A 14,270-nucleotide genomic window follows, 5' to 3' on the forward strand; every position below is an offset into this window, starting at 1 on the left:
AGCTATTCCTTTGAAGAAAGTCACATCGGCCAATATGATTGATTTTGTGAAGGAGCATATTATTTACCGATTTGGGATTCCCCAAACGATTACTACCGATCAGGGCACCATGTTCACGTCGGGGGAGTTCGATGAATTCGCAATCGGTATGGGAATTAAAGTGTTGAATTCTTCTCCTTACTATGCTCAAGCCAATGGACAGGCCGAAGCGTCTAACAAGGGAATTATCAAGCTTATTAAACGAAAGATTGAAGAAAATCCTAGGCGGTGGCATACATTGTTAAATGAAGCACTGTGGTCTTATCGGATGGCTTGTCATGGATCAACCAAGGTGTCACCTTATCAATTGGTGTATGGACATGATGCAGTTTTGCCTTGGGAGATTAAGGCTGGATCTAGGCGGTTATCTTTTCAAGATCAATTGGCTGCCGATGATTATGCCACTTTGATGACCGATGAGTTAGATGATTTAGCAGGGCATCGGTTAAGGGCTTTAATAAGTATAGAAGAAAATAAGAAGAGAGTTGCCAGATGGTATGATAAAAAAGTGAAGGCTAAGGAGTTTGCCGATGGGGATTTGGTATGGAAGTTGATTTTGCCAATCGGAACTAAAAGTTCAAAGTTTGGGAAGTGGTCTCCTAATTGGGAAGGTCCTTATCGGATAAAGCGCTCAGCTCCTGGTAATGCCTATATTCTAGAAACTCTCGAAGGAGTTGAATTCCCCAGAGCGTTAAATGGCAAATATTTGAAAAAGTACTGCCCCAGCATATGGATCGATGCATAAAAAGTTAAGTGCCGATAACACTCCTATCGGCTGAATTTAAATGTTCAAGGGCAGACTTAATGTTTCAAAAGATGCCGATAACAGTCTTATCGGCTAGACTAAAAGCTAAAGGCGGAGAAACAAAGGTGTGTCGTCGATGAAAGCTTCAGATGTTCAGCAGCGCTTGGATTGCAGATATGGCGCGCAGCCGAATCTGGTTGGCTGTCTCTATCTCTTTGATATCGTCATCGGCAGAACCTTCGATCGGCTTCAGCTTCCTCTTCAGTTGCAGCGCTTTACGACCGTGGACGTTTCGTTCCTGTTCAAGATGCTTGATGGTCTCCGGCAGCTGACTGTCTTCTTGCTGGGCTTGGGACAGAGCGTCTTCTACTTGCTTGAGTTCAGCCAGCAGAGCTTCTCTTTTTGCCGATAGATCAGACATTTTCTGCTTCAGTGCATCACCTGAGGATTTTAAGATGCCGATGTTCTTATGTTTCTCATCGGCTAAGAGTTTTTCTTTCATCATCTCCTCAGAGAGCTGGATTTGAGCAGCTCTGTCGGCAAGGCGTCGAGTAGCTCTCTGGTACTGTAGCTGGCGGCTTTCTAGATGTGCAGCGTGGAAGAGTGCTTCTTCGGCATCGGCAGGAATTTGGCCTCTAAGAGTCTTGAACAGGGCCTTGGCTGGGTCAGAATCGTCGACCAGTTGAGTTGTGTCTTGATGAAGTATGGCCGATAGCTCCTCCAGCTTAGCTTTGGTTTCTGCCGATACAATTCCAACTGCCCGAGAGGAGCTTACTTCCTCGCCTTCTGCTTCGAAGATATCAATAGCGAAGGAGAACAAGCTGTTGGGAGAATCTTGTTCCTGAAAATGAAAATGAAATAGGTCAATTTTATGGTCAAAACTTCGGCAGATGATACCGATGGAAAAGTGGATGACTTACTTGCTTCAAGGCGATTTCCTGCCTTTGACCCAGAGAGGCCGATGGAGCTGCAGGTTGATCGGCAAAAGTTGCCGATAGAACGATATCGCCTGAAAGAAGACAGGAAGGATTATAAGAATAAATGAGAATAAGTTTATCGGTAGGAGTATTATTGAGATATGTTACCCGGAGGAGAAACAACAGTTGTTTGAATTGAGGAGACCGCCGATGAGGTAACTGTACCTGCCGGGCCAGTTGTTTGTTCACCTACATCAGCTGACATACCTGCCGTTTGAGGTTCTTCCTGTTGGAGTTCTTCCATCTGTGGTGCTTCCTGTGTTGGTTGTGGGGATAGTACTTGTTGTGCCTGGACGTCTGGAGAAGAAGGGGAAGATTCCACCGGGATTGAAAACACCGGAGGAGGAGGAGGAGTTGCCACTTTCTGGCGCTTCGTTCCAGCCTTAGCACCGTGGATGCCCTTCCTCTTTGGCTGACTAGACTGGGGGGCATCGGCGCCTTGGCGTTTGACTTTCGCCGATGCACCAGTTTGCTGCGACAACAAAAAGGAGTTTATGAGCACAGACAGCCGATACAAAGACAATCAGCGTAAATGAAAAAAAAAGGTTTTAACAGATTGCCTTGAAAGCTTGCGCCAGAGTGGAAGCAGTTACCGGTGGAGTTTTCCTGGTGGTAACCTTCTTGAGACGCGCACCCCGGTGCACGATGGAAGCCAGAGTGGGGGCATTATGGCCGATTGAGGAGATCGGGCCTGATGGGAATAAGTCGATCGGCTTGCCACTCCTGCTAACTGATGGGGGGGTGTTGTCAATCTGCAAAAGGAATACAGGGGTAAGTTACCGATGGGAGTGATATTGGAAAATGAGACATCGGTTCAAAATACTTACAGTGTCATCAGGGACTTCATATTCGGGGTCGATCATGCCGCGGTATGAGAGGGCCGATCTGCAGAACAGATTCTCTTTCCATTCTGTCCACCATAGCTTGTATGCCTGGGTGATAAAGGCGGCTGGAACCCATTCTGATAGATCTACATCCGTATCGGCATTTGGTGGTAGCTGGGCTACTCGAGTCCACTCGAGGAGGTTGGCGATGGGTTCTCTGGGCTTTATTACATCGGCATAAGGAAGTGCCGAAAGCTAACTGGCGAGCTAATGCCGATGGATTATAAAATTCGTAGGTTTGGGGAGAGGTTTTCGTGCTGCCGAAGAAATTCACTGGTATGGCTCTGGGAGTCACGATTGCCATCATCACCTCATTGTCCCTATCAAGAGCTTCGTCAAACGGATTGAAGGTCAGAGGGAGCATGCTATCTGGGTCGTCATAAGCCAGCCATGGTCGTTCATCTCTGGCCAGACCCTCATACAGCGTCTCGAAGAATCGGCCAATCTGATCCGGAGTGTTCCCTGAACCAGGTAAAACTATAACGGCTTCGCCAAAGTTCAGGGGGGCACGTGTTGCCGATTCCTCTTCACCCAACACATGGTTCTCGGCTATATCTCTTGGGAAGTGCTGAGAGAACAAGTTGAGATCGAGGCGTTTGTGCAGGTGCAGATTGAGCCACATATTAATAAACCACCAAGGACCTCCCAAGTTGCCGATAGGTTGGCCGAGCAGGAGTTTCTGGACTACCTGATGAAGAAGGTGATAAACAGCGCCGAGCAAATAACGGCCGAGAGGAAATTGACCACCGCTAGCCAGTCTTTCTGCTGCCGATAGAAAGACAGAAGTCGGTCCTGCCGATCGACCACAGAATACAAACTTGTCTAGCCACATGTTCAGAAAGGTGGTTTGCTCCTTTATGGTGACAGGCCCTCTCCCGCGGTACTTCTGGATGTACCCTGACCAACCGCCGATAGCGCGAGTCTCCACTTTGGTACTGGGGGCGGTATCAAAAAAGTGGGTGCTATCGGTAGAAGATATGTCTAACCCAGTAAGCATGGCTACATCGGCAAGGGTAGGAGAAGCAGGGCCGTGGCCAAAAACAAAAGCGTTGAGAGTATCTGACCAAAAGTAAGATGCAGCTATCAGCAATGACTCGTTCCTGTGCATATCGGCAATGGACAGCCTAATGCATTGAGCTAGTTTTCTCTCACCCCATTGAACTTCATAAGAGTTGCTGACAACTCAAGAACCAGTCTCTCCACCCTACGGTAGGGCTGGGCCAAGAGCGAAAGGTGTCCTTCCATAGATCTAAAGCAAAGTTTTCAGTTCTTAAGGGAATTCTGTTGGTTTCTGCATTGATAAGGTCGGTTGGATCTGGATCCCCTAGAGGGCCGAGGCATTGAAGATGTGGTTGATCGGTAGGAATGACAATTTTGTTGGATAACTCCTAGTGTTTTGGGGAATAAAGATACAAAGAACAAGGAGAAGGAAAATATTCGGTAAGATAAATCGCAGATGAACAGGAATGCAGGAAAAAGGTACAGCAGATGAGATGGAAGTCTGACCTCAGGGACGACGAAGCCAACGGCCATCTTGTCGTGAAGGGGACGCTGGAGGGCGCCGGAGTTGATGAAGAAGAATGCTTGTCGGAGATCTTGAGGATTGAGAATGGCGCCGCCGCTGGAAAAGTGAAGTTGGATGGCAGAATGATGTAATGGGGGAGGAGTACCCAAGAAGGAACTATTTATAGGACAAGATGGACAAGGGCAAATCTGACTTATTTCTTTGCCGCGTCCGAGAAGCCCGAGGGTACTCAAGTGGATATGGTAACTGTTCGCACGATAATCCAGGGATTGTGCAGGTGATTTGACAGGAAGCGGTCATTATCTAAAGATATTTTACTGTGCGCGATCTCCTGGTCGGTCCATCGGTGATATTCTATAACGGTCGTCCTGCCGATGGGCGGATAGAGGGGAAGTAACCGTTTTTTGCAATCTCCTGGGCAGAGCATTGGCAGATCTTTGTAACGGTATTGTTGCCGATGTACGACTAAGAGAGATGCCCGTTTAGGAAGTTGAAGATTTCGAGGGATCTGCGGAGGATTAGGATCAGAGGTGTCCAGATTGAGGTTGTCGGTTACCAGATTAGGAGCATTAATTGCGGAGAAGACATCATTACTGCAGAGAATTTCGGAGCATTAATAGTTTTATACTCCGAAACTGGGGGGCATGTGTTGACACCATTTTTGGGCACGTGTCCAGGATGGCAGGACAGGGTGGCAGTATGATGCGGGTTGCTGGTAAGGATGGTTGCCGATGAGGGAAAGGTTGAATGTGACTAAGTCCTCAGGCAGTAATACGGTGCCGATGACCAAGTAAAAGGGTCTGCCGATGACTATGGCAAGGGGATTGCCGATGACGCGAAGGAGGAGTCCGGAAGCTGCCAGTTGTCATGTGGAGGAGTTTCGGTTTGTCACGAAGGATGGTTTTATTATTTCCTTAGTTATTCACATCGTTTTGTATACGGGTTCCGTGTAATTTGGAATTCAAATTCTGATCGTGTCTGGTCGTAGCTCTTTGAGCAGGGTATAAATATAAGCCCTAGGACCTTGTAATCAGGATATCTATCAAGAAATCAATCAAACATACGTTTTTACTCATACTCCAGCATCTACTCTTCGACGACTTCGTCATACTTTTTTTCTTTTTATTACGAGTTCTTAGGAATTCGTCGACTTAAGCTCGGCGTGTTCTCGAGTTCCGCGTGAGTACCTCTTAGCCGTGACATCCGGGCGCATCGCTGTTGTCAGGACTAAAGTATTCGAGTTATCACCTTTGCCGATAGCAAGGTCAAATCGGCTGGCACGCCTTAACGTTTGAATCGGGTATTAGCCCTTTGTGTTTGCAGATCAATTTTGCATCAACAGATGAAGATGGATTCAAGCCTTTGGACATCTGAACCAAGAAGCCTATCGTGTGCATAAATAAAATGGTGGTTCATTACTTCTGCATGAGAAGGCAACCAGAAGCTAGATGGCTGACCCATGGTACAAATTCCAAGCATCACCACGGACAGAATACAAGGAGTTACGTGGCATTCTACAGATGGATGAAAGCATCTTTAAGTCTGTGTTGCAGCCCATCAAACGATTCATTATTTAGACTTCCCAATAAAGAGTTATGCTCATTTTAGTAACTGCTGCCAGAAGCTGAGAAGACGCGCGAACCAGCCACGAAATCCACTAGTGGATGTGCATGCTGTCATGTATTCAAAGCTGAACGCCCCTATCTATATATATCTCTTGTACTAGACAATGAAAGGACACATCTTGCTTGGTTAAAATTCAGAATACACAAACTCATGGAGTTTTGTTTATGCGTGAGTCTTGAGAGGCTTGCAAAACTTGTTCTTTCGATTCCTGAGGGAGTTGTAGAACGCCGAACTGCGGTTCATCCAGTTTGTGCCTTCACGTCTATACGGCGTGATTGCGTGGGCTGTTCGTCGGTACGTGGAAGGGTGATTGTCTCGGTAGTTCGTCGCGTGGACAGCCTCGCGGTGCACTGCCTCTTCACCAGGTCACGCAGCGACAAGTTATCAAGTTCGCGAATCCTACGAGAAGATCGGGCCACAACGACTTGTCTCACGCTATCCCTAGGCGTGAGCATATCATCTGGTATCAAAGCCTTCGTTTCCTCAGTAGGATTGTTCTTGATTTTGGTAGGATAGAGTTTAAATACCTACTGTCCACTGAGAGCCAAAAAGAAAACCTACAGCCCAAATTCATATGTGCTACTGATTTTGTAGTTTGCTTTATCGAGTTTTAATCCTTTAATATTTGTCTAGTTGCTGAATTTTTCTTTTCCACATTGTTCTAGTTATTATCTTTGTTCTAATCATCAAATTGCTTGCTGCATGTACCCATCCATCCCACCCTTGATCTGATCATCATTGCTTGCTGCGTATATATAAACAAAAAAAAATACCCACCCATCCCACCCTTGTTTTCTAACCGCCACATATTCCCCACCGCAGTTTCTTGTTTTTGTGCTGCACCATCCATCTTAGTGATCCCCTTTAGTTGAAAGTTGTGCTGCGTTTGACACAGAGGTTAAAAGAAAAGATGTCTATGGGTCAAAAGAAGGACTGAAAACAAGTTTTTGTTCCAAAAAAAAAGAGAAAAACAAAAAAGAAAAACAAAAAGAGAACTGTGTGCAGCACACCAAAAAGGGGTTTGGGCAGCAACAAGTTTTCGGTTGGTGCAAATTGGTGATCATCTATCCACTTACTACATCTCATTCCTTTCTTTGTGCATCCTTTCCTTTATATTCAGCAACTTAGACTTCTGTTCTTGGATTATTATTTGGTTTTGCATCACTACATTTCAGTGCATTCCACTAACATATTACCCCACCAAGCTCCACTTAAAGCACCGTGAGTTGTTGCACCGTCGTCGCTGTTACAATCACTTCCCTACAGATCGCAGCCCCGGTTCTTGCTCTTTTCAGGGAGAGAAAGAACTTGTTTTGTAAGTGGTGAGGGAGTGATTCCACATATATATTGTCCTTTTTTTTTCTCTACTAACATGGCAGGACGTGGAGATGGTGCCGCTGTTTCGGTGGAGGAATTTCAGGAGTTGCGTACACAAATGAATGATTTGGTGCAGCAGCTCCAAACTCTCCAATTGAACATACCACATCGAGAACCGCCACCAAATGAGGATGATGATATTGACGAGGAGGATGAGCCACCGCGTCGTCCCGCTGGTCGTGGACGTGGCGGGCGTGGTCATGGTCTTCTTAATTTTGGTCGTGCTCGGCACATTCCTGTTCGAGGTGGACGAGATTATGATGGTGATGATGATATGTTGTCTGACATGGATGATCATCGCCATGGTGGCCATCGTGGTTATCGTGACCGCCACCGTCGCCTTGATGATGATGGTTTAAGCAAAGTGAAAGTGTCTATTCCAAAATTTAATGGAAAAGAAAGTGCTGATGATTATTTTGAGTGGGAGACTAAGGTTGAACAGATCTTTGATTTGTATCCTTATCCTCCTGTCAAGAAAGCAAAGCTTGCTGCAATTGAGTTTTCAGGCTATGCAATCACTTGGTGGAATCAAGTGTGTACTGAACTCCGACGCGCTGGACATGATCGTATTACTTGGGAAGACATGAAGAGGGAAATGTGACGTCGTTTTGTTCCTGCATATTACTCTCGTGATCTACATTTGAAGCTAAAACGTCTTGTGCAAGGTACTCGTACTGTTGATGAATATTTTCAAGAATTGGAAATGTGTTTACTTCGTACAGGGATAACTGAAGATGAGGAATCCACAATGGCTCGATTTCTGGTTGGCCTCAATAAGCCCATTGCTGATAAAGTGGATACGACAAACTACACATGTCTCACTGAGTTGGTACATTTTGCAAAAAGGGCAGAACGACAACTTGCTGGATCTTATAAAGATCGTGCTTCATTTTCAGCTCATAATAGTGCTACTTCATGGCGCCAGTCACAGCAGCACGGGTCAGGGGTGCACACACCTACATCTCGTGCAACTTCTTCCAAACATTTTGATTCCAAAGGCAAAGCTGTAAGCTCTACTCAGTCCAGCTCCTCTGCTACTGCAGCCCCAAGGCATACAAGCAAGATTGAGTGTTTTAAGTGTGGTGGTCATGGGCATAAGCAAGCTGAATGTCCCAATCGTCGTACGATTATTGCCCTTGCTAATGGTTCATATGATTCACAAAGTGAAGAGGAGGACGAGTTTCACAATGTCTTTGCAGATCATACTCTTGACACTTGTGAGTATTCAGCTGAGGATGGTACTTTTGAGCTAGGTCTGAATTGTTTAGCTATTCAACGTATTCTAACTTTTACTCCCAGTGACATGATAGAAGATGTTATTTCTCCATATTCTAATGAGATTACTAGTGCTGATTTTGATGAGTTGCTTGCTGATTTTCCTGATTTGGAGCCTTCTAAAATGAATAGATCGTCTCCTTATTTGGTGGTTAGAAGAGTTCTTTCCACTCAGTTTGTTGCTGCTGAACAAGGACAACGTCATAATTTGTTTCAGTCCCGATGCAAAGTGAAAGGTCAAGTGTGTCGTTTCATCATAGATGGTGGGAGCTGCAATAATATTGTTAGTGCCTTGCTTGTTGAGAAGCTTGGCCTACCAACACGCCGCCATCCACACCCTTACCATATGCAGTGGCTGAATAATTCAGGGACAGTGAAGGTCTCATCCATGGTTCGTTTATCTTTCTCCATTGGTGACTATCGTGGTGAGGTTGATTGTGATATTGTACCCATGCAAGCATGACATTTGCTGTTGGGTCGTCCATGGCAGTTTGATGTGGATTCGGTGCACTTTGGGCGGTCTAACAAGTATACTTTCATCCACAACGACAAGAAGGTGGTTCTTGTTCCATTATCTCCAGAAGAGATCTATGCTTCAGATGTGGCTCGCATGAAAAAAGAAGAATCTGACAAAAGAAAATTGAGTGAGGCTGCCAACACTAGTAAGGGAGAGACTTCTAACCAATCTAGCCACATAAAGCCTCTTTCCACTACAAAACAACACCACCAAAATGAGTGCTTATTTGTGAGCAGGAGTGATTTGAGAGAAGTGAGGAACACCACAGCCCCATTCTTTGTGCTCTTGCACAAGGAGGTCCTACTTTCAACTAACGATTTACCTTCATCGCTGCCTAGTGCTGTTCTTGATCTCTTACAGGACTTTGAAGATGTTTTTCCTGATGAGGTACCAGCTGGCCTTCCTCCACTCCGTGGTATTGAGCATCAAATCGATTTGGTACCTGGAGCTTCTCTTCCCAATCGTCCAGCCTACCGTGCTAATCCTGAAGAAACCAAAGAAATTCAGCGACAGGTAAAAGAGCTTTTGGACAAAGGGTATGTTCGTGAATCTTTATCACCTTGTGCTGTTCCAGTACTTTTGGTCCCTAAGAAAGATGGATCTTGGCGCATGTGTGTCGATTGTCGTGCCATTAATGCTATAACTGTACGATATCGCCATCCCATTCCTAGGCTTGATGACATGTTAGATGAATTGAGCGGCTCAACTATTTTCACCAAGATTGATTTACGCAGTGGCTATCACCAAATTCGCATGAAAATTGGTGATGAATGGAAGACAGCATTTACAACCAAATTTGGCTTGTATGAATGGCTTGTGATGCCCTTTGGCTTGACAAATGCTCCTTCAACTTTTATGCGCTTAATGAATCATGTTTTACGAGCTTTCATTGGCAAGTTTGTAGTTGTTTATTTTGATGATATTCTGATCTATAGCAAATCATTTGATGAACATCTTGATCATATCCATCAAGTACTTGCTGTTTTGAGGGAAGAGAAATTGTATGCCAACATTGCTAAGTGCACATTTTGCACAGATCGTGTTGTTTTTCTTGGTTTTGTTGTGACTGCAGATGGCATCCAGGTTGATGAAGAGAAGGTTAAGGCAATAAAGGATTGGCCTACTCCTACAAATGTGAGCCAAATTCGAAGTTTCCATGGTCTTGCAGGTTTCTATCGACGATTTGTTAAAGATTTCAGCACGATCGCTGCACCACTTAACAACTTGACAAAGAAGGATGTTCCATTCAAATGGGGGGATGACCAAGAGCAAGCCTTTGTAGAGTTAAAAAGAAAGCTTTGTGAAGCACCACTGCTGCAGCTACCTAACTTCGGTAAGACTTTTGAGATTGAATGTGATGCAAGTGGTATTGGCATTGGAGGTGCGCTACTTCAAGAAGGTAAACCTATTGCCTACTTTTCTGAAAAGTTAAATGGTCCACATCTGAATTATTCTGTCTATGATAAAGAGCTTTATGCCTTAGTTCGAGTTTTGGAAGTTTGGCAACATTATTTGTTACCTAAAGAATTTGTCATCCATTCTGATCATGAAGCTTTGAAATATTTAAAAAGTCAAGGCAAACTGAATCGTAGACATGCTAAATGGATCGAGTTCATAGAAACATTTCCGTATGTTGTTAAACATAAGCGTGGTAAAGATAACATTGTTGCAGATGCTTTGTCAAGAAGGTGTGGTTTGGTTACACAATTAGATACAAAAGTGCTTGGTTTGGAATCCATTAAAACACTCTATGCAACTGATTCTGATTTTAAAGAACCTTTCTCTCATTGCATTGCTGGAAAAGGCTGGGACAAGTATTATGTACATGATGATTTTTTATTTCGAACTAACAAACTATGCATTCCAGCCTGCTCGATTCGTCAAGTTCTTTTACAGGAAGCACATGCTGGTGGCTTAGCTGGTCATTTTGGCATCAAAAAGACATTGGACATGCTCTCTGATCATTTCTTTTGGCCACATATGCGACGTGATGTTCAACGACATGTCGAGCGCTGCATAATCTGCTTGAAAGCTAAGTCCCGCCTTAATCCCCATGGTCTCTATACTCCATTACCAATCCCAACTGTACCTTGGGAAGATATATCCATGGATTTTATTCTGGGATTACCAAGGTCTCAGAGGGGGAGGGACTCTATCTTCGTTATTGTTGATCGCTTCTAAAAAATAGCACATTTTATTCCATGTCACAAGTGCGATGATGCTTCACACGTTGCTGATTTGTTTTTCAGGGAGATTGTTCGTTTACATGGAGTGCCAAAGACTATTGTTTCAGACCGAGATACAAAATTCCTGAGCTATTTTTGGAAGACATTATGGGCTAAACTTGGCACGAAGTTGTTATTTTCCACCACTTGTCACCCACAAACGGATGGGCAAACTGAAGTTGTCAACCGTACCCTGTCCACCATGCTGCGTGCCGTGCTAAAAAAGAATTTGAAGCAGTGGGAAGAATGTCTTCCACATGTCGAATTTGCTTATAATAGGGCACTACATTCCACAACAAATTTTTGTCCATTTGAAATTGTTTATGGTTTTAAGCCACATACTCCCATGGATCTTTTGCCTTTACCATTACAGGAACAAGTTAACTTGGATGCAGCGAAGAGATCCTACTTGATCAAGAAGCTACATGATGAGACAAGAAGAAATATTGAGAAGAAATCAGCACAATATGCAAAGCAAGCGAACAAAGGTAAGAAGAAGGTTACATTTCAGCCCGGTGACCTCGTGTGGTTGCATCTACGCAAGGATCGATTTCCCCAACAACGTAAGAGTAAGTTATCACCTAGAGGTGATGGTCCATTCAAGGTTCTAAAAAAGATAAATGATAATGCATACAAAATTGAGCTGCCACCTGAATATTCCAATGTTAGTCCAACATTCAATGTCAAAGACTTGCTTCCATTTGTTGGTGAGCCTGAGTTGAGGACGACTCCTTCTCAAGAGGGGGAGGCTGATGAGGACATCCCTAGCATTCATTCATCTTCAAATGAAACTCCACTTGATATAAGTGGTCCAATTACAAGAAGTAGAGCTAAACAATTGGAGAAGGAAATTCATTCTCAGGTGAACGCTAACCTTATGTTTAATAATCAATTTATGTTGAATGATCCTATACTTTTGAGTTCTTGTTTCAATGTCCTTAGGAATGATGGAGGGTATGAACCAGCATGGGATGAAGATGGATTCAAGCCTTTGGACATCTGAACCAAGAAGCCTATCGTGTGCATAAATAAAATGGTGGTTCATTACTTCTGCATGAGAAGGCAACCAGAAGCTAGATGGCTGACCCATGGTACAAATTCCAAGCATCACCACGGACAGAATACAAGGAGTTACGTGGCATTCTACAGATGGATGAAAGCATCTTTAAGTCTATGTTGCAGCCCATCAAACGGTTCATTATTTAGACTTCCCAATAAAGAGTTATGCTCATTTTAGTAACTGCTGCCAGAAGCTGAGAAGACGCGCGAACCAGCCACGAAATCCACTAGTGGATGTGCATGCTGTCATGTATTCAAAGCTGAACGCCCCTATCTATATATATCTCTTGTACTAGACAATGAAAGGACACATCTTGCTTGGTTAAAATTCAGAATACACAAACTCGTGGAGTTTTGTTTATGTGTGAGTCTTGAGAGGCTTGCAAAACTTGTTCTTTCGATTCCTGAGGGAGTTGTAGAACGCCGAACTGCGGTTCATCCAGTTTGTGCCTTCACGTCTATACGGCGTGATTGCGTGGGCTGTTCGTCGGTACGTGGAAGGGTGATTGTCTCGGTAGTTCGTCGCGTGGACAGCCTCGCGGTGCACTGCCTCTTCACCAGGTCACGCAGCGACAAGTTATCAAGTTCGCGAATCCTACGAGAAGATCGGGCCACAACGACTTGTCTCACGCTATCCCTAGGCGTGAGCATATCACCCTTGCTGATCTTGTCCATTATTCCTGAGCAACACGAAAGTGCACGTGTCTCCATTGTCTAAATATGATTGACAAGAGTTTAAAACTGAACTTACTTGAAGGTTGAGTTGACGGGCACGAGCACGAGTAAGAGGACCAGCTATAGGTTGTGTCGGAGAGGATGTAGGACCAGCTATAGGTTGTGTCGGAGATGTAGGACCAGCTATAGGTTGTGTCGGAGAGGATGTAGGAGAGGATGTATCGCTGGTGTTGATGTCCTCATCATCCTCCCTTTCTTGCATTTGAGTCGTCCTCGACTCAAGCTCATCTTCCTCACCCAAATAAGGCTTCAAATCTGCAATGTTAAATGTGGGACTAACCCCAAAATCTGCAGGAAGATCAAGCTTATATGCATTCTCGTTAATTCGTTGCAGCACTTTAAAAGGACCATCAGCTCTAGGCATCAATTTGGATTTTCTCAGTTCTGGAAATCTATCTCTTCGCAAATGCAACCAAACCAAATCCCCAGGTTCCAGAATCAATTGCTTTCTACCTTTATCTCCAGCGCATTTGTACTTAGCATTCATGCGCTCTATGTTTTGTTTTGTGGCTTCATGCAATTTTAACATCAATTCAGCATGTTGCTTAGCATCAAAATTTATTTTTTCAGAACTTGGCAAAGGCATTAAATCAATAGGAGCACGTGGCAAGAAGCCATAGACAATCTCAAAAGGACACATTTTTGTAGTAGAATGCAATGAACGATTATAGGCGAACTCAATATGAGGCAAACATTCTTCCCACATCTTAATATTCTTCTTTAAAACAGCCCTTAACATAGTGGATAAAGTTCTATTAACAACTTCAGTTTGACCATCAGTTTGGGGATGACAAGTGGTGGAAAATAAAAGCTTAGTCCCCAATTTGAACCACAAAGTCTTCCAAAAATGACTAAGAAATTTAGCATCACGATCAGAAACAATTGTGTTGGGCACACCATGTAAGCGAACAATTTCTCGAAAGAACAAATCAGCAATATTTGTAGCATCATCAGTTTTATGACATGGTATAAAATGTGCCATCTTAGAAAATCTATCAACAACCACAAACACACTATCACGTCCCCTCCTAGTCCTCGGTAGTCCCAACACAAAATCCATAGATATATCCTCCCAAGGAGCATTAGGAACAGGAAGAGGTAAATACAAACCATGGGGATTTAACCGTGACTTTGCCTTTTGACATGTTGTGCAACGAGCAACAAACCTCTCCACATCTCTCTTCATCCTTGGCCAAAAGAAATGACCAGCAAGTATGTCCTCGGTCTTCTTTGCTCCAAAATGTCCCATAAAGCCACCTCCATGCGCTTCCTGCAACAACAACAAA

General features: G+C 44.1%; 1 protein-coding gene across 1 annotated transcript in view; it reads left to right on the plus strand.

Annotated features, from left to right (window-relative positions):
• The first annotated feature begins 7,168 nt into the window (after window positions 1–7,168).
• LOC110431491 overlaps window positions 7,169–14,270 on the plus strand; it is a 28,647-nt gene continuing 21,545 nt past the window's right edge. Inside the window, exons 1-7 of the mRNA XM_021450598.1 lie at window positions 7,169–7,705; window positions 7,820–8,839; window positions 8,939–10,106; window positions 10,197–10,616; window positions 10,851–10,889; window positions 11,478–11,854; window positions 11,909–12,015. Of these exons, the coding sequence (XP_021306273.1) occupies window positions 7,169–7,705; window positions 7,820–8,839; window positions 8,939–10,106; window positions 10,197–10,616; window positions 10,851–10,889; window positions 11,478–11,854; window positions 11,909–12,015 (3,668 nt within the window). The remainder of the gene's footprint in view (window positions 7,706–7,819; window positions 8,840–8,938; window positions 10,107–10,196; window positions 10,617–10,850; window positions 10,890–11,477; window positions 11,855–11,908; window positions 12,016–14,270) is intronic.

This window comes from Sorghum bicolor, unplaced genomic scaffold, assembly GCF_000003195.3.
Source record: "Sorghum bicolor cultivar BTx623 unplaced genomic scaffold, Sorghum_bicolor_NCBIv3 super_18, whole genome shotgun sequence".
In the NCBI taxonomy this organism is placed as follows: Eukaryota; Viridiplantae; Streptophyta; class Magnoliopsida; order Poales; family Poaceae; genus Sorghum; species Sorghum bicolor.